This window comes from Scyliorhinus torazame, chromosome 12, assembly GCF_047496885.1.
Source record: "Scyliorhinus torazame isolate Kashiwa2021f chromosome 12, sScyTor2.1, whole genome shotgun sequence".
Lineage (NCBI taxonomy): Eukaryota > Metazoa > Chordata > Chondrichthyes > Carcharhiniformes > Scyliorhinidae > Scyliorhinus > Scyliorhinus torazame.
In genome coordinates this window covers 146,700,718-146,725,939 of record NC_092718.1, presented here as the reverse complement: position 1 = coordinate 146,725,939, position 25,222 = coordinate 146,700,718, and the positions used below count along the sequence as shown (strand labels likewise).

At 47.9% G+C, this 25,222-nt stretch overlaps 1 protein-coding gene across 3 annotated transcripts in view; it reads left to right on the top strand.

Annotated features, from left to right (window-relative positions):
• p2rx1 (purinergic receptor P2X, ligand-gated ion channel, 1) overlaps positions 1-25,222 on the top strand; it is a 297,386-nt gene that overhangs the window by 60,197 nt on the left and 211,967 nt on the right. Inside the window, exon 1 of one of the 3 annotated variants that reach the window (XM_072469152.1) lies at positions 22,532-22,933. The exons of the other annotated variants lie outside the window; for them this stretch is intronic. Within the exon in view, the coding sequence (XP_072325253.1) occupies positions 22,878-22,933 (56 nt within the window). The 5' untranslated portion in view covers positions 22,532-22,877. Of the gene's footprint in view, positions 1-22,531; positions 22,934-25,222 lie in introns of those variants that run through there. 3 annotated transcript variants of the gene reach the window in all.

Below are 25,222 nucleotides of genomic sequence, written 5' to 3'. Positions count from 1 at the left end.
CCGGTAAATACCAGGTTTAATTTACGCCGGCGGGACAGGCAATTTCTGGGCGGGACTTCAGCCCATCCGGGCCGGAGAATTGAGCAGGGGGTTCCGCCAACCGGCGCGGCCCGATTCCCGCCCCCGCCCAATCTCCGGTACCGGAGACTTTGGCGGGGGCGGGATTCACGGCGGCCAACGGCCATTCTTCGACCCGGCGGGGGGTCGGAGAATGACGCCCCTGTATTGGGGCCTCAATTATTCACACTATTCATCAATGACTTGGATAATGGCACAAAAAGTCATGTAGCCAAATTTGCTGATGATACAAAGTTAGGTGTCATTGTAAACAGCCTAGATGATAGCATAAAATTGCAAGGAGATATTGACAGACAAAGTGAATGGATAAAATTATGCAGATGGAATTCAATGTATGAAAGTGTGAGGTTATCCATTCTGGACCATAAAAGATAGAATAGAATACTTTGTAAATGGAAAGAGGTTAGGTACAGTGGATGTCCAAAGAGACTTGGGGGTTCAGGTGCATAGATCCTTAAAATGCCACGAACGTGTGCAGAAAATAATCTAAACATCTAGAGGATTGGAGTATAAAGACACAGGGGTTATGCTGCAGCTATACAAAACCCTAGTTAGACCCCATTTGGAATCACTGTGATCAGTTCCGGGCACCACACCATAGGAAGGATATTTTGGCCTTGGAGGGTGTTAAGACCTCCTCGGAGGTTACAGGTTGTGCACCATCCAGGTCCCCGTCAGTACCATGGAGTGTGAACTTCCTCAGTAAAACGGGGCAGGGTTTCCCCTTAAAAAGGGGGAACCTCACCGTATATAAACCCTGGGTGCAGGTTAGGGAGGGTGACCCTTTGGAGTGAGGAGAATTAGCTGTGTGTGTATCGAATAAACCAGGAAACTCGTCGAAACTTGCTAATTGGGGCCCGCTTTAAATGAGTCTCTGCGAGACCACTTCGGTTGTGACATTCGCAATGTTGCCACACAGCGGAAACTGCGAACAGAAACCCATTTGACCCTCAAATGAGCGATCAAAATCTGCGTCTCCCGTGAGAGCACGGAGCTCGGGACGCAAGTGCTCCGGGGAATGGCGTTCTTCAACCTCTGTCAGCAGAGTGACCGCTGGTCGACTGACACCAGAACCGAGGGGCATAACCCCTAGCCACAGGGATGGTAGTCATTGCCATGGAGCACTCGAGGCCCGCCGGGACAGCTCTCCTGAACTGTGAAGATAGCGGCTGTAGACAACAAACCGGGCGCTGGGACCAGAACACCAGACAAACCCGCAGGGATCTGGTTTCCCGCCAACCCCCCAGGCATTACCACCCTCTCGTGATCCCGTGTACTACATGGATGACCCGGGACGATTCCTATCACCAATTCCGCTGCGTGACAGCACCCCAAAGTCGCCCCCATCCAGATAGCACTGCAGGTCAACGGACACTCCATATAGACTGAACTCGACACAAGAGCGGCGGTTTTGGTCGTAGGCCATTGTACGTTCAACGAGATTTGATCCTGTCTCCAGACTTTGGCCCTCCAAGATACAGATGCCAGGTTGGCCACATATACAGGGGAGCCTCTGGCCATTAAAGCCACCACTCTGGTACCCATTGCTTACGGTGAACAATTGGCATGCTTGCCCTTAGCGGTGGCGGGCCCAGATTATTAGGCCATGACTGGCTGCATCACCTGAAGCTGGACTGGCAGTGAGTCTGCCGAATGTACCCCACGGTTCTGAAGAGGTCCTGGCGAAATTCCTGAAGGTTTGGGCACCATCAAGGGGGCAGTGGCAAACATCAGCGTGGACCCGCAAGTGCAACCCCGCTATTTCCACGCACAGCCAGTACCATACGCCTTGCGCCCTAAGGTCGACGCCGAGCTGGACCGCTTAGAGTGTCTGGAGATTATCTGCTCCATCCACTACGCCGACTGGGCTGTGCCAGTAGTACCAGTGCTAAAATCTGGTGGGTCGGTGCGAGTATGTCGGGACTATAAGGTGACGGTGAACCATGCCTCCCGTTTGGACCACCAGTCCCATACATCAAGGACCTTTACGCCATTCTCAGTGGAGCAAAGACATTTGCAAAATTGGATATGACTCATGCATACCTACATTTGACCACGGACCCCGGCTCCAAGCATTTTGTCACCATTAATACCCACAGGCAGCTGTACGGGTACACCCGGTTGCCATTCGGAGTTTCATTGGCTTGGGTAATATTTCAACGGGCGCTGAAAAACACCCTGGGTGGTCTACCCAGGGTAGCAGTGTATCTGGACGACGCTGACCTCATCACTTGAGTCCCAGACAAGGAGCACCTGGAAAACCTGGCTGAAGCCCTCTGGCGGTTTGAGTAGGCCGGTGTCCACCTCCGAAAAGAGAAGTGTGTTTTCAACGCCCTCGAGGTCACCTTCCTAGGGTATAGGGTGGACAGAAACCCCTTACACCTGGCGGAGGATAAGGTGCGGGTAATCAAGCAGGCCCCCGTCCCGGGAGGACAGACCAAGTTGCGCTCCTTCTTAGGATTAGTCAATTACTACAGGAAATTTATCCCAAACTTGGCAACACTGCTCAGCGCTCTCCACCAATTATTAAAGAAGGGGCACCCCTGGGAGTGGTCCCCTCCACAGCAGAAGGCATTCATGGAGGTGAAACGGAAGCTGTCTTCTGAGGAACTACCCAAGCACTTCAACCCCACCAATCCGCTTTTGCTAACGCGTGAGGTGGGGGCGCACTGCATGCACGGCGGATCGTAATGACCCATAGCAGTCACATCCCGAAAGCTCACAACGCGGATTACGTGCAAATTGAGAAAGAAGGCCTGGCTGTTGCTTTGGGGGTTCGTAAGCTCTGCCAGTACATCTACGGAGACACAGCACGGTCTACACAGATCACAAGACACTGCTCGGGTTGTTTAAAGAGGATTGATGAATCCATCGCGTTGGCCGGGGCCCAACGGTGCACTTTGCTATTAGCCACATACAAGTATACATTGGACCATCGCCCTGGCACAAGGATACCAAGCACCGATGCACTGAGTCAACTCCCACTCTCCATGAGGCCGTTGGCACCCGCATCGGCCGAAGAAGCCGTAGCCGCCTTCCATTTCATGGGCTGTCTGCCAGTCACATCGGCTGACATCAAGGAATGGACCCAGACAGATCCCCAGTTATCCAGGGACTGCCACATCGTCCTGTCAGGCACCGAGCACCGGACTTTGCCCGACGACCTGCAACAAAACTTCCAGAGCTCAGCATAGAAGATGGCAGGTCCCAGAGCGTGCACCTGCTCTTTGCTACAAGACTCCATAACTGACACTCCGGGGTGTTGAACATGAAAATGCTTGCCCGCAGTTACATCTGGTGGCCCGCCGACACAGAGAAGGTGACTCAGCGCTGCGGTGGTTGCCAAGAGCATAGGAAAGCTCCACCGGCAGCACTGATGTACCCGTGGGAATGTCCAGGCCCACCGTGGTCCACATACATATCGACTTCGCCGGTCCATTCAGGGCTAATGTTCCTGATCATTGTGGACGCCCACTCCAAGTGGCTCAAAGTCCACAGTTACAGCAAACCTTTAGTGTCCATGGTATCCCCACTGGGTCCTAACTGTTGGCACGGTTCCTGGTCAGCTACTGGACCACAGAAGGTGGCAGCAGCGGAACTGCTGATGGGGAGACCCCTCAGGACAAGCTTAAGCCTGGTCATCCCTTAAGCCTGGACATGGGGCAGCAAGTCAGCCGCATGCAGGACCATTTAGTTCTGAGCCTGGATGTGCTGTCTACGTGCAAAATTTTGGTGACGGCACCACGTGGATCCGAGGCGTGGTACTTTGCCCCGACAGGATCAGCCTCATACTCAGTCCGCGCACAAGGGAAAGAAGCAAGCCTTCATGTGGACTACCTCCGCCTCCGCATCCAGGAGCCGCTAGAAAATACCCATGACGTTCCAATTCTGGTCGTCCCGTGGCCTCCGCTACTGTCCCCTCCACTGCCTCCACCAGCCATCGAGGTTCCGGAGACCGAAATGCCGGACGGGGGCTCTGATTCTGACATGGACATTTGCCCATCGTAATACCGCCGCCTGCACCTGCACCGACCACGCTGGTCCAGCCTTGACAATCCATGCGCAAATGCTAGTTGCCACCCTTGCTCTGCTCCGTCAAGGGTGGAGTGCCTGCCTCACTACAAACGGACCAAGGGGCCTCTTTCTCAAGCGATGGATGGGTATGTCCCTCAAGACATGGGGGCGGGGGGAAGGAATGTCATGATCCCCTTGGAGATCACAGGTTATGCACCATCCAGGTCCCCGTGACCAGCACGGAAGATGAACTTTCCTGGTAAAACAGGTCGGAGGGTTCGCCATAACAGGAGAGAACCTCATTGTATATAAACTTCAACCTAAGTGTAGGTCAGGGAGGGTGACCCTTTGGGTCGAGGAGAGTTAGTTGTGTGTGTATTGAATTAACCTGTTCATTGCATTCTTCTGTGCGTTCCTGTGTGTCAATTGCATTGGAGTCTATGGAGGGAGTGGAACATAGATTTACAAAAATGATACCTGGATTACAGGGATTGAGGTGCGAGGATAGATAACACAAATTAGACCTGTTTTCACTAGAATTTAGAAGTTTAAGGGATGATCTGATCGAAGAATTCATGGTATTAACAGGGAAAATAAGGGTAAAGAGAGTCTAAAACTAGGGGACATAGTCTAAGAATTAGGGCGAGACCATTCAGGAAAGATGTGAGGAAGAATTTCTTCACTCAAAGGGTGGTAGAGGTTTGGAGCTCTCTCCCACAAACAGCAATTGAAGCTAGATCAGTTGCTAATTTTAAATCAGACAGGGGTGGCATGTGGCGCAGTGGTTAGCACCGGGACTGCAGCGTTGAGGACCTGGGTTTGAATCCCGGCCCTGGGTCACTGTCTGTGTGGAGTTTGGAAATTCTCCGCGTGTTTGCGTGGGTTTCACCTCCACAACCCAAAGATATGCAGGTTAGGCGGATTGGCCACACTAAATTGCCCCTTAATTGGAAAAAACTAATTGGGTACTGTAAATTTATATATTTTTTAAAAATTTAAATTTAAATCTGACACAGATAGTTTAATAAGAACGCAGGAGTCCAACCCGAGTAAAATAATAATAAAGTATTATTACAAAGAGTATATTTACACTCCCCAGTAGACCCCTACCGGGCACTTATCTGGTCGGTGCCCTCCTGGCCGAGCTTATATATATGTGTTTTTTCATTCATTTCCGGGATGTGGGCATCGCTGCCTCGGCCAGCATTTATTGCCCATCATTATTTGCCCTTCAGAAGGTGGTGGTGAGTTGCCTTCTTGTACCGCTGCAGTTCTTGAGGTATAAGGACACCCACTGTGCTGTTAGGGAGGGAGTTCCAGGATGTTGCCCCAGCGACAGAGAAAGAGGTAATTGACAAGTTCCCACCCCATAAGTCCCGTGCGGGATATTACAGATAGATTTTTGTTAAGCAAAGATATTAAGGGATATGGGTCAAAGGCAGGTATATGGAGTTGGGCCACAGATCAGCCATGATCCCATTGAATGGCATGTCGGGCTCGAGGGACGAAATGGCCTACTCCTGTTCTTATGTTCCTACGGCAACATCATTGCTAAATAGGTTGAGCACCTCTCACCAGCTGACAAAATTGGGAAAGCATAAGGTACTGAATTTATTTCATGGGGCATTTCATGGTACTAAAACACAGCTTCATGAATGGCAACAGCTGTAAAATATTGGCTTTACTTTGCTAGTGGCATCTAACCGGCAGTGGATAGCATTGCTGCCTCACAGCGCCAGGGACCAGAGTTCAATTCCCGCCTCGGGAGACACTCTCCAAGTTTCTCCCCGTGTCTGCGTGGGTTTCCTCTGGGTGCTACGGTTCCTCCCACAGTCTAAAGATGTCCATGTTAGGTGGATTGGCTATGCTAAATTGCCCCTTAGTGTCCAAAGAGGTGCAGGTTAGGTGGGGGTTATGGGGGGTTACAGGGATAGGACGGAGGAGTGGGCCTAGGTAGGGTACTCTTTCAGAGGGTCGGTGTAAACGTGACGGGTGAAATGGCCTCCTTCTGCACTGTAGGGATTCTGTAGTTCTAATGTGAAGACTGTGAGGTCATGAAATGAGTCGTGAACGGTGCTGAACTTTGAGCAAAGCAACAATCCCCACTTCTGACCTTATGATGGGTTCAGTAAGCAGCTGAAGATGGTTGAGCCTAGGTCACTACACTGAGGAACTCCTGCAGTGATATCACTGGACTGGGATGAATGGCCCCCAAAAGCCACAAGCCTGTGTGCTAGTTAAGACTCCAACCAATGGAGAATTTTCCCTTGATTCCCTTTGACTCCAGTTTTGCTTGGGCTCCTTGATGCCACACTCGGTCAAATAATGCCTTGATGTCGAGGGCAGTCTCTCTCACCGCAACTCTTGGTATTCCATACTAGATTTGACAGGGATGTACAGAGGAACATAATGAAGAAGGAACGCCATCATGTCTGTGAAGGTTCTCTGAAAGAATATCCAGTCAGTCCCGCTCTCCAACTCTTTCCCAATTACCCTGAAAATAGTTCTGTTCAATTTCCTTTTGAAAGTTATCATTGAAACTGCTTCCATTGCCCTTTCAAGCAATGCATTACAGATCATTGCAATTCACGAGAAATGTTTTTTCCTGATATCACCTCTGGTTCCTTTACATATCACCTGAACACAGTGTCCTCAGAACCTTCCATAATTTTGGATTAGATCAGCCCTAATCTTGTTTACCCGAAGGAGAACAATCTCAACTTCCCCATTCTCCAAGTTAACTGAGGTCCCTCATCCCTAGTACCTCCCTCAATTGACTTTTTTCACGTCACATGGGGTTGCCACAATGCGAGTTGATGCCCCTTCTCCATTATCAGTCATATTAACTGTGGTAGTTCGAGACAGACACTGGAGGCTTCCAGTAGTTAACAAAGGGGTTTATTGATGAAAGGCAAAAGCAGTTAGGTGAAAGGCAGAGAGCTCAATGGGACGAGTTCTCCACTGGCAGGACTCTCCGTTCCACCGGCAGCGCCTCCCCACCCAATGGAGTACCATTGGCCAGCAGCGGGAATGGAGAATCCCACTGCCAGCAATGGTGGTCCGCCGGGAATCACATGGCTGGGGAGGCAGAGAACTCACCCCAATATAACAGGTCTTAACACTTTGGCTCTGGGGTTGAGACAGATCCGGTACCGTCCCCATTGTCCAGGGTTTGCGCGCTCCTGCGCGATTGGCCCTGAGCCGGTCACGTGATCCATGGAGCACACCCCCTTAAAGGGGTCGCACTACCACTATGACCTAATGATCTGGAGACTTCTGCATGTGACCCCCACTGTAGTGGATGGAGGGGAGGGCGTTTGAGTTGTAGAACATCAAAAAATTAGCCAACCGCTGTGCTATAACCTGCCCGGATCCTATTGGCTGGGGACAATTGGTTACCCCATGACTCTTGGGGAATATGAGCAACTGAACAGATGTCTTCACAATGAGGACACAAATAAGATACCAGAAATGTTGGGGAATGCAGGCTTTAGTGAGAGGGAGGAACTGAAGGTGATCAACAATAGTAGAGAAATGGTATTGGAGAAATTGATGGGATTGAGGGCGATAAATCCCCAGGGCCTGATAATCTACATCCCAGGGTACTTATGAATTGGTCGGCTTCTTTCAGTATTCTGTAGACCGTGGAACAGTTCCTGCAGATTGGAGGGTGGCTAATGGAACCCCACTGTTTAAAAAGGGAGGTGGAGAGAGAGAGCAGGGAATTATAGACCACTGAGCCTAACGTCAGTAGTGGGGAAAATTCTAGAATCCATTGTAAGAACATAAGAACTAGGAGCAGGAGTAGGCCATCTGGCCCCTCAAGCCTGCTCCGCCATTCAATGAGATCATGGCTGATCTTTTGTGGACTCAGCTCCACTTTCCGGCCTGAACACCATAACCCTTAATCCCTTTATTCTTCAAAAAACTATCTATCTTTATCTTAAAAACATTTAATGAAGGAGCCTCTACTGCTTCACTGGGCAAGGAATTCCATAGATTCACAACCCTTTGGGTGAAGAAGTTCCTCCTAAGCTCAGTCCTAAATCTACTTCCCCTTATTTTGAGGCTATGCCCCCTAGTTCTGCTTTCACCCGCCAGTGGAAACAACCTGCCCGCATCTATCCTATCTATTCCCTTCATAATTTTATATGTTTCTATAAGATCCCCCCTCATCCTTCTAAATTCCAACGAGTACAGTCCCAGTTTACTCAACCTCTCCTCGTAATCCAACCCCTTCAGCTCTGGGATTAACCTCGTGACTCTCCTCTGCACACCCTCCAGTGCCAGTACGTCCTTTCTCAAGTAAGGAGACCAAAACTGAACACAATACTCCAGGTGTGGTCTCACTAACACCTTATACAATTGCAGCATAACCTCCCGAGTCTTAAACTCCATCCCTCTAGCAATGAAGGACAAAATTCCATTTGTCTTCTTAATCACCTGTTGCACCTGTAAACCAACTTTTTGCGACTCATGCACTAGCACACCCAGGTCTCTCTGCACATCAGCATGTTTTATTATTTAAATAATAATCCCTTTTGCTGTTATTCCTACCAAAAATGGATAACCTCACATTTGTCAACATTGTATTCCATCTGCCAGACCCTAGCCCATTCACTTAGCCTATCCAAATCCCTCTGCAGACTTCCAGTATCCTCTGCACTTTTTGCTTTACCACTTATCTTAGTGTCGCCTGCAAACCTGGACACATTGCCTTTGGTCCCCAACTCCAAATCATCTATGTAAATTGTGAACAATTGTGGGCCCAACACTGATCCCTGAGGGGCACCACTAGCTACTGATTGCCAACCAGAGAAACATCCATTAATCCCCACTCTTTACTTTCTATTAATTAACCAATCCTCTATCCATGCTACTACTTTCCCCTTACTGCCATGCATCTTTATCTTATGCAGCAACCTTTTGTGTGGCACCTTGTCAAAGGCTTTCTGGAAATCCAGATATACCACATCCATTGGCTCCCCGTTAACTACTGCACTGGTAATGTCCTCAAAGACTTCCACTAAATTAGTCAGGCACGACCTGCCCTTTATGAACCCATGCTGCGTCTGCCCAATGGGACAATTTCCATCCAGATGCCTCGCTATTTATTCCTTGATGATAGATTCCAGCATCTTCCCTACTACCGAAGTTAAGCTCACTGGCCTATAATTACCCGCTTTCTGCCTACCTCCTTTTTTTAAACAGTGGTGTCACATTTGCTAATTTCCAATCCGCTGGGACCACCCTAGAGTCTAGTGAATTTTGGTAAATTATCACTAGTGCATTTGCAATTTCCCTAGCCATCTCTTTTAGCACTCTGGGATGCATTCCATCAGGGCCAGGAGACTTGTCTACCTTTAGCCCCATTAGCTTGCCCACCACTACCTCCTTAGTGATAACAATCCTCTCAAGGTCTTCACCTGTCATAGCCTCATTTCCATCAGTCACTGGCATGTTATTTGTGTCTTCCACTGTGAAGACCGACCCACAAAACCTGTTCAGTTCCTCAGCCATTAAATCTCCCTTCGCATCCTCTAAAGGACCAATATTTACCTTAGCCACTCTTTTTTGTTTTATATACTTGTAGAAACTTAATTACTATCTGTTTTTATATTCTGAGCAAGTTTACTCTCATAATCTATCTTACTCTTCTTTATAGTTTTTTTAGTAGCTTTCTGGTGCCCCCTAAAGATTTCCCAGTCCTCTAGTCTCCCACTAACCTTTGCTACTTTGTATGCTTTTTCCTTCAATTTGATACTCTCCCTTATTTCCTTAGATATCCACGGTCGATTTTCCCTCCTTCTACCGTCCTTCCTTTTTGTTGGTATAAACCTTTGCTGAGCACTGAAAAACCGCTTGGAAGGTTCTCCACTGTTCCTCAACTGTTTCACCATAAAGTCTTTGCTCCCAGTCTACCTTAGCTAGTTCTTCTCTCATCCCATTGTAATCTCCTTTGTTTAAGCACAAAACACTAGTGTTTGATTTTACCTTCTCACCCTCCATCTGTAACGATGAGATCCTGAATCAATCCTGTCTCATTACATAGGACCAGATCTAGGACCGCTTGTTCCCTCGTAGGTTCCATTACATACTGTTCTAGGAAACTATCGCGGATACATTCTATAAACTCCTCCTCAAGGCTGCCTTGACCGACCTGGTTAAACCAATCGACATGTAGATTAAAATCCCCCATGATAACTGCTGTACCATTTCTACATGCATCAGTTATTTCTTTGTTTATTGCCTGCCCCAGCATAATGTTACTATTTGGTGGCCTATAGACTACTCCTATCAGTGACTTTTTCGCCTTACTATTCCTGATTTCCACCCAAATGGATTCAACCTTATCCTCCATCGCACCGATGTCGTCCCTTACTATTGCCCAGATGTCATCTTTAAATAACAGAGCTACACCACCTCCCTTACCAACCACTCTGTCCTTCCAAATAGTTTGTACCCTCGGATATTTAACTCCCAGTCGTGACCATCCTTTAACCATGTTTCAGTAATGGCCACTAAATCATAATCATTCACGATGATTTGCGCCATCAACTCATTTACCTTATTCCGAATGCTACGAGCATTCAGGTAAAGTACACTTATGTTGGCTTTTTTACCTCTGTTCTGAATCTTAACACCTCGATCAGTAACCTCTCCTAAGTTATATTTCCTCTTACCTTTTCTCCTAATTTTCCTTATTGTTGAACCCATATCTTCATGTAACATTCTGCCGCGTCGCTTACCATTAATGTTTTTACTTCCCGTTTTATTCCTTTTAGTATTCCTGGTCCTATTCACTGAGCTCCCCTCAGTCACTGTACCTTGTACTGTCGCCTTTTTTGATTTTTGACGATGGCTTCTCTGCCTTACACTTTTCCCCTTACTGCCTTTTGTTTCTGTCCCTGTTTTACTACCTTCCAACTTCCTGCATTGGTTCCCATCCCCCTGCCACATTAGTTTAAACTCTCCCCAACAGCTCTAGCAAACAGCCCCCTAGGACATCGGTTCCAGTCCTGCCCAGGTGCAGACCGTCCGGTTTGTACTGGTCCCACCTCCCCCAGAACCGGTTCCAATGCCCCAGGAATTTGAATCCCTCCCTCTTGCACCATCTCGCGAGCCATGCATTCATCCTCTCTCCCCTATCATTCCTACTCTGACTAGCTCGTGGCACTGGTAGCAATCCTGAGATTACTACCTTTGAGGTGCTACTTTCTAGTTTAACTCCCAACTCCCTGAATTCAGCTTGTAGGTCCTCGTCCCGTTTTTTACCTATATCGTTTGTGCCTATGTGCACAACGACAGCTGGCTGTTCACCCCCCCCCCCCCCCCCAGATTGTCCTGCAGCCACTCCGAGACATCCTTGACCCTTGCACCAGGGAGGCAACATACCATCCTGGAGTTTCAATTGTGTCCGCAGAACCGCCTCTCTATTCCCCTTACGATTGAGTCCCCTATCACTATAGCCCTGCCATTCTTCTTCCTGACCAGCTGTGCAGCAGAGCCAGCCACGGTGCCATGAACCTGGCTGCTGCTGCCTTCCCCTGGTGAGCCATCTCCCTCAACAGTATCCAAAGCGGTATATCTGTTTTGCAGGGAGAAGACCGCAGGGGACACCTGCACTGCCTTCCTACTCTTGCTCTGTCTTTTGGTCACCCATTTTCTATCTCCCTCAGTACCTTTCACCTGTGATGTGACCAACTCGCTAAACGTGCTATCCACGACGTCCTCAGCATCGCAGACGCTCCAAAGTGAGTCCATCCTCAGCTCCAGAGCCGTCAAGCGGTCTAACGGGAGCTGCAACTGGACATACTTCTTGCACGTGAAGGAGCCAGGGACAGTGGACGTGTCCCTGAGCTCCCACATCGCACAGGAGGAGCATGACACGGGTCTGAGATCTCCTGCCATGTCTTAAACCTTCAGTTAACTTCAACAACTACAATTTTTTTAAAAAAGAAGAAAATATAAATAAATATACCAATGAAAAGAAAAAGAAAACAGAAAAACTACTTACCAGTCACTTACCATGTATAAAAAGCACCTCCTCCCCACCCAGCTTCGAATTCCTACCTCGATTCAAATTCCCAAGCTCACTCTTTGCTGTCTCACTCTGGCTTTGTCTTCTCTGGCTCACTGGGAGAACTCACTGGGAGTGAGTTACAAGTTGCCCGTTTTAAATTGGCGCGAGTTGACTCCCCTCCCCCACCTGCTTTTAGATCAAGGTAGATTAAAGTGACTGACACTTAACTGCCAACCAGTTATGTGAGTGGGTGGGGCAGCCCTTGTTAACCTACACTGCACAATACTAGCTTAATTTAAACTTTAAAAGGAGCTGCCTTACCGATTTGATTTGATTCAATTCCTACCTAGATTCAAATTCTCAAACTCACTCTTTGCTGTCTCACTCTGGCTGTGTCTTCTTGGGCTCACTGGAAGATTTTATAGCAGAGGTCTTAGAAAACAGTGGCAGGATCGGACAGAGTCAGCATGGATTCATGAAGGGGAAATCATGCTTTACAAATCTACTGGAATTCTTCGAGGATGTAACTAGTAGAATTGATGAAGGGGAGCCAGTGGATGTGGTGTATTTGGACTTTCAGAAGGCTTTGACAAAGTCCCGCACAAAAGATTAGCGTGTAAAATTAAAGCGCTTGGTATTGGGGGTAGTGTATTGAGATGGATAGAAAACTGGTTGACAGACAATAAACAAAGAGTAAGAATTAACGGATCTTTTACGAATTGGCAGCCAGTGACTAGTGGGGTACCGCAGGGATCGGTGCTAGGACCCAAGCTATTCACAATTTCTATTCATGATTTAGATGAGGGAACATAACATAATAATATCTCCAAATTTGCAGATGACATCAAGTTGGATGGGAGGGTGAGCTGAGAGGAGGATACAGAGATCCTTCAGTGTGATTTGGACAAGTTGAGTAAGTGGACAAATAAATGACAAATGCAGTATAATTTGGATATCCACCTTGGAGCAAAAACAAGAAGGCAGGCTATTATCTGAATGGCCATAAATTAGGAGAGGGAAATGTGCAATGAGACCTGGGTTTCCTCGTACACCAGTCACTGAAGGTAAGAATGCAGGTGCAGCAGGTGGTAAAGAAGGCAAATGGATGGTATGCTGGCCTTCATGTACAGGAGCAGGAATGTCTTGCTGCAATTATACAGGCCTTGGTGAGGCCACACCTGGAATGTTGTCATAGAATCATAGAATTTACAGCGCAGAAGGAGGCCGTTCGGCCCATCGAGTCTGCACCAGTTCTTGGAAAGAGTGTCCTACTTAAGCCCACATGTCCACCCTATCCCCATAACCCAGTAACCCCACCTAACCTTTTTGGACACTAAGGGCAATTTATCATGGCCAATCCACCTAACCTGCAAACTTTTGGACAGTGGGAGGAAACCGGAGCACCGGGAGGAAACCCACACAGTCACAGGGAGAACGTGCAGACTCCACACAGACAGTGACCCAAGCCGGGAATCGAACCTGGGACCCTGGAGCTGTGAAGCAACTGTGCTAACCACTATGCTACCGTGCTGCCCCACAAAACTTGTGTGCAGTTTTGGTCTCCTTATCTGAGGAAGGATGTTCTAGCTGTAGAAGTAGTGCAGTAAAGGTTTAGCAGACTGATTCCTGGGATGGCAGGACTGCCATACGAGGAGAGATAGAATCGATTAGGATTCTATTCGTTGGAGTTTAGAAGAATGAGGGGGAATCTCATAGAAACCTATCAAATCCTTATGGTGATATACATCACTGTACATACACAAGGGGTTAATGTACATACACTACACCTAGCTAGATACTAGAGGGAACACCAGAGACATGACACAGACAGTCAACCAATAGGTCTGTAAGATAGGACACGACCAATGGGCAATCACGATACACACAGACGTGACACTACTACAGGAGGGCATTACACCAACCCATATAAAAGGACACATCACACATGCTCAGTCTCTTTCCAGTGGAGACTCTCAGTGAGTACAGACACAGGGTTGATTGAACATCACTCCCACCACATGGATTGTAGCAGATTGAGTAGCTATAGCAGGATTAACAGTAGCGTTGAATCCAAGTAGGAGAATTGTTAATAGTTTAATAAACGTGTTAAAGCTATCTCCAAGTCTGAACCTTCCTTTGTCAGAGTGCACATCAAGGAAGCAGCTTATACTAAGTCAAGAGCATAACAAAACATGGTTCCAGAAGTGAACTGTTAAATCCATATAGTTTCAACTCAGCGAACCGTGACAACCAGCAACAACAGCCAGGCAAGATGATGTTCGGGAGTCCGGTTCCGCAGCAGCTCAGGTGTCACGGAAATCTCAGTGAAAACTGCCGTTGATTCAAGGCAGGGATTCGAGATCTACCTGGTAGCGTCCAACCTAGATGGCGTGGCGGATGCAGAGAAAATAAAGCTTCTACTTACCATCGCGGGTCCAGAAGCAGCTGAAATCTTCCAGACCTTCAAATACTCAAAGGGGCAAAACAAGAGCCATTTCCAGGCAGTCCTGGACAAATTCCAAGAATTTTGCGAGGAACATACAAGAAGAAAAGGTAAACGAGGCGCCAAAACTCACCACGAGGTAGGCTTGCAGCAACGAACGGCAGTTTTGAATTGCAGCCATCTTGGAAAAGGTGCTGCACATGTGCAGTTGCGCGAAGAGCGCACAGAACAGGAAGGTCCGTTTGCGCATGCATGAGCAGCCGCGCATGCGCAATTGAGAACAAGGCCCCAAGTAAAGGAACAGCGATCTGCGCAATCGCGTCCTACGCGCTACATCACATGCGTCATGACCACGCCCACTTAAAGGTGAAATATCCCAAAACACAAAGAAAAAGATTTAAAGCCTCAAAACCAGATTCTTTCACCTGGAATGACAGCATAATGCCTGAAATTCGACCACTAGCTGAAAGTAACCTCCGCAGAACCCTGCAACAAGCAGTTAGCACTGCCCAAAGAGATGATACAGTCCTTGAAGGCTATGATTCAGACCTTGAATTCTTCTTTGGACATCGCGAGCCCAATGCCAGCTCCGACACAAAACGTGATGATATGGTCTTGGAAGACAATTACTCAGACAAAACTTTCACCTTGGGAGGCTACCCCAGTACCAAATCCGATCCGCAAACAAACAAAGAACAAAGAAATGTACAGCACGGGAACAGGCCCTTCGGCCCTCCAAGCCCGTGCCGACCATGCTGCCCGACGAAACTACAATCTTCTACAGTTCCTGGGTCCGTATCCCTCTATTCCCATCCTATTCATGTATTTGTCAAGATGCCCCTTAAATGTCACTATCGTCCCTGCTTCCACCACCTCCTCCGGTAGCGAGTTCCAGGCACCCACTACCCTCTGCGTAAAAAACTTGCCTCGTACATCTACTCTAAACCTTGCCCCTCTCACCTTAAACCTATGCCCCCTAGTAATTGACCCCTCTACCCTTACAGATTTGACGTCGCAGGAGGGGGCCAGTGTTCAGGTAGGTGGTTTGAAGTGTGTCTACTTCAATGCCAGGAGTATACGAAACAAGGTAGGGGAACTGGCAGCATGGGTTGGTACCTGGGACTTCGATGTTGTGGCCATTTCGGAGACATGGATAGAGCAGGGACAGGAATGGATGTTGCAGGTTCCGGGGTTTAGGTGTTTTAGTAAGCTCAGAGAAGGAGGCAAAAGAGGGGGAGGTGTGGCGCTGCTAGTCAAGAGCAGTATTACGGTGGCGGAGAGGATGCTAGATGGGGACTCTTCTTCCGAGGTAGTATGGGCTGAAGTTAGAAACAGGAAAGGAGAGGTCACCCTGTTGGGAGTTTTTTATAGGCCTCCTAATAGTTCTAGGGATGTAGAGGAAAGGATGGCGAAGATGATTCTGGATAAGAGCGAAAGTAACAGGGTAGTTATTATGGGAGACTTTAACTTTCCAAATATTGACTGGAAAATATATAGTTCGAGTACAATAGATGGGTCGTTTTTTGTACAGTGTGTGCAGGAGGGTTTCCTGAAACAATATGTTGACAGGCCAACAAGAGGCGAGGCCACGTTGGATTCGGTTTTGGGTAATGAACCAGGCCAGGTGATGGATTTGGAGGTAGGAGAGCACTTTGGGGACAGTGACCACAATTCGGTGACGTTTACGTTATTGATGGAAAGGGATAAGTATACACCGCAGGGCAAGAGTTATAGCTGGGGGAAGGGCAATTATGATGCCATTAGACGTGACTTGGGGGGGATAAGGTGGAGAAGTAGGCTGCAAGTGTTGGGCACACTGGATAAGTGGGGCTTGTTCAAGGATCAGCTACTGCGTGTTCTTGATAAGTATGTACTGGTCAGGCAGGGAGGAAGGCGTCGAGCGAGGGAACCGTGGTTGACCAAGGAAGTGGAATCTCTTGTTAAGAGGAAGAAGGAGGCCTATGTGAAGATGAGGTGTGAAGTTTCAGTTGGGGCGATGGATAGTTACAAGGTAGCGAGGAAAGATCTAAAGAGAGAGCTAAGACGAGCAAGGAGGGGACATGAGAAGTATTTGGCAGGAAGGATCAAGGAAAACCCAAAAGCTTTCTATAGGTATGTCAGGAATAAGCGAATGACTAGGGGAAGAGTAGGACCAGTCAAGGACAGGGATGGGAAATTGTGTGTGGAGTCTGAAGAGATAGGCGAGATACTAAATGAATATTTTTCGTCAGTATTCACTCAGGAAAAAGATAATGTTGTGGAGGAGAATGCTGAGCCCCAGGCTAATAGAATAGATGGCATTGAGGTACGTAGGGAAGAGGTGTTGGCAATTCTGGACAGGCTTAAAATAGATAAATCCCCGGGACCTGATGGGATTTATCCTAGGATTCTCTGGGAGGCCAGGGAAGAGATTGCTGGACCTTTGGCTTTGATTTTTATGTCATCATTGGCTACAGGAATAGTGCCAGAGGACTGGAGGACAGCAAATGTGGTCCCTTTGTTCAAAAAGGGGAGCAGAGACAACCCCGGCAACGATAGACCGGTGAGCCTCACGTCTGTAGTGGGTAAAGTCTTGGAGGGGATTATAAGAGACAAGATTTATAATCATCTAGATAGGAATAATATGATCAGGGATAGTCAGCATGGCTTTGTGAAGGGTAGGCCATGCCTCACAAACCTTAGCGAGTTCTTTGAGAAGGTGACTGAACAGGTAGATGAGGGTAGAACAGTTGATGTGGTGTATATGGATTTCAGCAAAGCGTTTGATAAGGTTCCCCACGGTAGGCTATTGCAGAAAATACGGAGGCTGGGGATTGAGGGTGATTTAGAGATGTGGATCAGAAATTGGCTAGCTGAAAGAAGACAGGAGGGTGGTGGTTGATGGGAAATGTTCAGAATGGAGTACAGTCACAAGTGGAGTACCACAAGGATCTGTTCTGGGGCCGTTGCTGTTTGTCATTTTTATCAATGACCTAGAGGAAGGCGCAGAAGGGTGGGTGAGTAAATTTGCAGACGATACTAAAGTCGGTGGTGTTGTCGATAGTGTGGAAGGATGTAGCAGGTTACAGAGGGATATAGATAAGCTGCAGAGCTGGGCTGAGAGGTGGCAAATGGAGTTTAATGTAGAGAAGTGTGAGGTGATTCACTTTGGAAGGAATAACAGGAATGCGGAATATTTGGCTAATGGTAAAGTTCTTGAAAGTGTGGATGAGCAGAGGGATCTAGGTGTCCATGTACATAGATCCCTGAAAGTTGCCACCCAGGTTGATAGGGTTGTGAAGAAGGCCTATGGAGTGTTGGCCTAATTGGTAGAGGGATTGAGTTCCGGAGTCGGGAGGTCATGTTGCAGCTGTACAGAACTCTGGTACGGCCGCATTTGGAGTATTGCGTACAGTTCTGGTCACCGCATTATAGGAAGGACGTGGAGGCTTTGGAGCGGGTGCAGAGGAGATTTACCAGGATGTTGCCTGGTATGGAGGGAAAATCTTATGAGGAAAGGCTGATGGACTTGAGGTTGTTTTCGTTGGAGAGAAGAAGGTTAAGAGGAGACTTAATAGAGGCATACAAAATGATCAGGGGGTTGGATAGGGTGGACAGTGAGAGCCTTCTCCCGCGGATGGAAATGGCTGGCACGAGGGAACATAGCTTTAAACTGAGGGGTAATAGATATAGGACAGAGGTCAGAGGTAGGTTCTTTACGCAAAGAGCAGTGAGGCCGTGGAATGCCCTACCTGCTACAGTAGTGAACTCGCCAACATTGAGGGCATTTAAAAGTTTATTGGATAAACATATGGATGATAATGGCATAGTGTAGGTTAGATGGCTTTTGTTTCGGTGCAACATCGTGGGCCGAAGGGCCTGTACTGCACTGTATTGTTCTATGTTCTATGTACCCTGGGGAAAAGCCTCTGACTATCCACTCTGTCTATGCCCCTCATAATTTTGTATACCTCTATCAGGTCTCCCCTCAACCTCCTTCGTTCCAGTGAGAACAAACCGAGTTTATTCAACCGCTCCTCATAGCTAATGCCCTCCATACCAGGCAACATTCTGGTAAATCTCTTCTGCACCCTCTCTAAAGCCTCCACATCCTTCTGGTAGTGTGGCGACCAGAATTGAACACTATACTCCAAGTGTGGCCTAACTAAGGTTCTATACAGCTGCAACATGACTTGCCAATTCTTATACTCAATGCCCCGGCCAATGAAGGCAAGCATGCCGTATGCCTTCTTGACTACCTTCTCCACCTGTGTTGCCCCTTTCAATGACCTGTGGACCTGTACTCCTAGATCTCTTTGACTTTCAATACTCTTGAGGGTTCTACCATTCACTGTATATTCCCTACCTGCATTAGACCTTCCAAAAGGCATTACCTCACATTTGTCCGGATTAAACTCCATCTGCCATCTCTCCGCCCAAGTCCCCAAACAATCTAAACCCTGCTGTATCCTCCGACAGTTCTCATCGCTATCCGCAATTCCACCAACCTTTGTGTCGTCTGCAAACTTACTAATCAGACCAGTTACATTTTCCTCCAAATCATTTATATATACTACAAAGAGCAAAGGTCCCAGCACTGATCTCTGTGGAACACCACTGGTCACAGCCCTCCAATTAGAAAAGCATCCTTCCATTGCTACTCTCTGCCTTCTATGGCCTAGCCAGTTCTGTATCCACCTTGCCAGCTCACCCCTGATCCCGTGTGACTTCACCTTTTGTACTAGTCTACCATGAGGGACCTTGTCAAAGGCCTTATTGAAGTCCATATAGACAACATCCACTGCCCTACCTGCATCAATCATCTTAGTGACCTCCTCGAAAAACTCTATCAAGTTAGCAACTAGACAGGTTGCACATTGACAACCCCGACGACGAGTTCTTCGGATTTGGGGATCTTCAGCGCAGCATATACGACATCCCGACTCGTGAGTGCAGGATTATGCTGCGGCCTGACACCAAGAGACAGAGAGCGGTACAAGCCCACAGAGCAGCCTGCTGCCACAGAGAGAGTGGTCCACGCACCACAAAGGGTCCCAGCCTCCACACAGAAAGCGATGAAAGACTCCACAGCGAGCTCGTGGACAGACTCAACGATGGAAGCAACGCAAGACTCCACAGCGCAGTCCTTGCATGAACAAGAAGTGACTCGAGTGACACAAGCCTCCACAGCAAGCTTGTGGACAGACTCCACGATAGAAGCAATGCAAGACTCTGAAGCGCAGTTCTTGCATGAACAAGATCATGAGGGTCTAGCAACCTCCTCTGAGCAACCAGCAGCAAACAATGCAAGTCTGCCACGCTCAAGTGAACAACAGAAAGACTATGACAGTCTGCCACGCTCAAGTGTACAGCAAGCAGACTATGTCTGCCACGCTCAAGTGCACAGCAAGACGACTATGACAGTCTACCACGCTCACGTGAACAACAGAGTGACTGACAGTCCATCCAGATTATTTGAGCCACCATAAGAAGACTCTGACAGTCTACCCAACTGAAGTGAACGACAAGAAGACACGGAGGCTCTACCCACTGTATGTGAGACAAGTGACGACGGCATCCCACTTCCCATACCAGATGTGCAATGTGACATACCTCAGCTAGAATGTACAGAGGCACTCGATAATCACAGTGAGACTACTGGTGACTCCGGTGACACCACGTTACTTCAAACCTCATTCGCTCGAGCCTCTCCACAAGCAAATGCATTCCTGAATGTTTTGACTCCGGACGGGGAGCATCAAGAACCCAAAGCTGATTCAGGTGAACCAGAAAGGACTCCAGACGGGGAGCATCGACAAACCCAAGCTGATTCAAGTAAGTCGGACATGACTCCAGACGGGGAGCGCCGCAAACTCAGTGACGGCACGCTCATGGAGACAGCAGATGCCACAAAGCACGCTAACACGAGTAACTGTGTGAAGGACTCGTATTATCCACAGAGTGTGGTCCTTGAGCGCAGCAAACACGGCAACAAAACCAACCACCACAACAACAATATCAAAGACAATAGCAAGAAGCGTACCAAAGGCAACAATGTCGACAACAAGCACGACAAAAACAACACCAATGGAACTACGACTGGTACGACATGGTACAACTCTCCAAATGAGGGGCACTGTTACTGCTCAGCTCAGTACAATGACATGCCATGGCAGGACGATGCATCTTACCAATTCACATTTGCTGCACTACCAACAGGCAACCTGGCTTTCAGGATAGATGCCATCAAGAATTACCACCACAGGCATTGAAAAAAAAAAGAGTCCCAATCCGACAACGAAGTGATTTGACCACTTCTTGGTTTCTTCAGCACAGGGACACTGATGACGTTTACAATGCAATGCCACCATCAACATCACCAACTCACCAATCAAACAAGAAAGCCACTCGACCATAATAATTAATGAACTTTGGACTCATGCATATGATTCGGACTTATTGTTTAATGATCACTGTTATCGTAACTTGTACAGAGTATCACTCATCTACCAAGTTGGTTCAATTTTCTTTAACACTGTACAGAAAATATGTAACACAAAAAAGGGGGGGATATGGTGATATACATCACTGTAAGTACACAAAGGGTTAATGTACATACACTACACCTAGCTAGACACCAGAGGGACCACCAGAGACATGACACACAGACAATCAACCAATAGGTCAGTAAGATAGGACACGACCAATGGGCAGTCACAATACACACAGAGGTGACACTACCACAGGAGGGCATTACACCAACCCATATAAAAGGACACATCACACATGCTCAGTCTCTTTCCAGTGGAGACTCTCAGTGAGTACAGACACAGGGTTGATTGAACATCACTCCCACCACGTGGATTGTAGCAGACTGGTTGGTCAGTCTGAGTAGCTATAGCAGGATTAACAGTAGCGTCGAATCCAAGTAGGAGAATTGTTAATAGTTTAATAACGTGTTAAAGCTATCTCCAAGTCTGAACCTTCCTTTGTCAGAGTGCACATCAAGGAAGCAGCTTATGAAATGAAAAATGAAAATCGCTTATTGTCACAAGTAGGCTTCAATGAAGTTACTGTGAAAAGCCCCTAGTCACCACATTCCGGCGCCTGTTCGGGGAGGATGGTACGGGAATGCTACCAGAATGTTATGCTATGTGAAGAGCATAACAAAACAATTCTAACGAGGGGGCAGCATGGTGGCGCAGTGGGGTAGCACCGCGGCCTCGCGGCGCTGAGGTCCCAGGTTCGATCCCGGCCATGGGTCACTGTCCGTCTGGAATTTGCACATTCTTCCCGTGTTTGCGTGGTTTTCGCCCCCACAACCCAAAAAGTGCAATCTAGGTGGATTGGCTATGCTAAATTGCCCCTTAATTGGAAAACAAATGAATTGGGTACTCTAAATTTAAAAAAAATAAAATAATTCTAACAGGGCTGGACAGGGTAGATGCAGGAAGGATGTTCCCAATGGTGGGTGTGTCCAGAACCAGGGGTCACAGTCTGAGGATACGGGGTAGACCATTTAGGACAGAGATGAGGAGACATTTCTTCACCCAGAGAGTGGTGAGCCTGTGGAATTCATTATCACAGGAAGTAGTTGTGCCCAAAACACTGTGTGGTTTCAAGAAGCAGTTAGATATATCGCTTAGGGTGAAGGGGATCAAAGGATATGGGGGGGAAAGCGGGATTAGGCTATCGAGTTGGATGAGCAGTCATAATCATAATGAATGGCGGAGCGGGCTTGAAAGGCCGAATGGCCTCCTCCTGCTCCTATTTCTTTCTATGTTTCTTTGTTTCTGTGAGCTCCTCAAATGAGGAGGGTGGGGCAATCACTAGTAGTTGCAGCTGTATAAATAGAGCTGGCCAGTGTAGTACCGGCTAGATAAGGAAGCAGTGATGAATCACTGCTGCTGTGTACATATTGTTGGAAATAAAGTTACTTTCTGTTTGACTCTGCAAACCCGTGCTGGATTCTTCATGGCCCTCACAAAACGCAGATAAAGTGGTTTATCGGATTGTTTTTCATTGCATTCATGAAAGTCTGAATGGCCCTCTCAGCCAGTCCGTTAGAATCCACCAGGACTAAACTTGCCCATGAAAGGGCCAGCAGAGTCAACATAGATCCAGGATCATTAGCCATTCCCAAGGCTAAACGGGGCGGACGGTGATAAGGACTGCTGCGTTTGGCAAGGGTGGCACTGTTGCACCGATTCTTCAAAGGCTTTATCTGTGCCTGGCCACCAGACGTCGCTGGGTGCCAACATCTTCATCTCTGTCTGCTCGGGGTGGGTGCTGTGTTGCTTTTGAAGGAGGACCTATCCCTTACGCCGTTCTGGAGGCAGAATGACCACTCGTGATCCCCACAGCATCACGCCATCTTCACAGGTCAACTCATCCAGGTGAGTGAAGCAGGATCGGAGCTTAAATTTCTCATAACGCCACCCAGTCTACATCATTCTTTTAACCTTTGAAAGTAGGGGTCTCTTTGGGTCCAGTTTTAGATGTGCCCGGCAGACATTGGCAGAGTGTCTAGGAGGTTCAAAGCCAGTATCACCTCCTGGGGGAACTGGTAGTGACAAAATTTTCAAGGCCATGGGCAGGTGATTTAATGCATCTGTATTGGCAATATGTGTGCCAGGCCGGTGCGGAAAAGCATAGTTGTAAGCCACCAGCAGCAATATACAGCACTGCACCCTCGCCGAGGCTATGGGCAGTATGGGCTTTTTATCTTTCCATAAAAGTCCTAGTAATGGCTTATGGTTGATCTCTAAGTCAAACCACGGCCATACACACATTGGTGGAATTTCTTCACAATGTGTGTAACTGCTAAGCCCTCCTTCTCAATCTGGGCGTGGTGCCATTCTGCTTCTGAAAGGATCCCCAAGGCTAAGGCGATTGGGTGCCCAGACCGTGTCCCATTTTGTGGGATAAAATTGCCCCTATACCATAAGGGGACGCATCACATGTCGGCACAATTGGTTACCCCATGTCAAAATGTACTAAGAGGTTTGAGGACTGCAAGCCTTGCTTCACAACTCGGAAAGCTTTCTCTTAGGGCTTTCTCCATTCCCACCATGATTCTTCCTTAATAGCCGGACCCAGTAAGAAGTCTTCAACACTCGGTTAAAGTCCAACATGTTTGTTTGGAATCACTACCTTTCGGGCGAGTCAACTGAGGAAGGAGCTGTGCTCCGAAAGCTAGTGATTCCAAACAAACCTGTTGGACTTTAACCTGATGTTGGAAAACTTCTTATTGTGCCCACCCCAGTCCAACACCGGCATCTCCACTTACTAGCTGGTGTAATGGTGCCAATGTTGCGTCTAAATTCGAAATGAACCTTCCACAATAATTTATCAGATCGAGGAAGGATTTGAGCTCTGACATTTTTGGGTGCAGGGACGTCTCATATGGCCTTGGCCTTTTCTTGCAGGGGATGCAACCCTGTCGCATTAACGCAAAGTCCTAGGTACGCCACTTCCACGCCTGGAAAGTACACATTTCACATCTGAGGAGGAACCCCTGCACCCTGAAACCTCTTTAATATTTCCTCCAGGCTAGACATGTGTTCTTCTGGTGGAGTACCAGTGACAACACATCATCATAGTGGACCATCGCCTTGGGAATTCCCTGGTGGAGATTTTCCATCGTGCGCTGGAAAATAGCGCAGGCTAAGCTGTGCCGAATGGTAGTCTTGCTTACTGAAGGCCTTTGTTGGTATTTATTAGGAAATGCTTCTGAGACACTTCGAACATTTCTAGTTGCAGGTAGGTATGATTCAGGTCCAATCTTGAATAGGTGAGGCCCTGCCAGCTGAGCGTAGAGATCCTCGATCTGGGGGATCAGAGACCTAGCAATCTGGGCAGCCTGATTTATAACAACAAATTAGTGCGGATGCTGGAATCTGAAACAAAAACAGAAAATACTGGGGTTTTGGTGGGCCTGGCTTCCAGTTAGTTTATAGTCCCCTCACATTCTTATCTGGTTTGAGGATACTCTAGCCTTCAGAAAACTGAACCAGCTTGATTATCCCCAATCTCTTTAGCTCGGATTCAATCTTCTGATGCAATGTGTATGGCACAGGCCTAGCTCCAAAGAACTTGGGGGTCAAATCCAGATTTACATGGATTATGCCTTTGACATCTTTAATCTGGCCAGGTTCCTTGTGAAACATGTCTTCATACCTCCTTAGGGCATCTTGGAGGGTGCCACTGGATATTTTGAAGATTTCCAGTCAATTGTGCCTAATGTTCTGTAATCAGTCTCCTCCCGTCAGACTGCGTCTGTGCACTTCCACTGCAACCAAAGGCAGATTCCCCCCCCCCCCCCCCCCCAACACCCCCCCGCCCTCTGTAGGCTGTTAGTGCAATGGTGGTTCCAAGGATCTTCAAAGTTTCCCCGATGTACTTGGAAAGCTTGGCTGTAGTACTCTTCAAGCTTAAAGACCGAGTTCCTGCACGAAGATATTGGAAAGTCCCCCCCACTATGGTCACCGAAGCCCCAGCGTTGACTTCCATATGAGGGGTTTGTCATTTATCCTTAAGACAATTTCAATCGGGGTCATCTGATTCAATTGGACTGCATTAAACTGATACATTGCACGCTCTCCGTCAGAGCTCTTCTCCACTATGCTCAGTGCTGTTGTGGACTGCTGCTGCTGTTTTTGTTTTGCATTGGCGTGCTTTGCCCA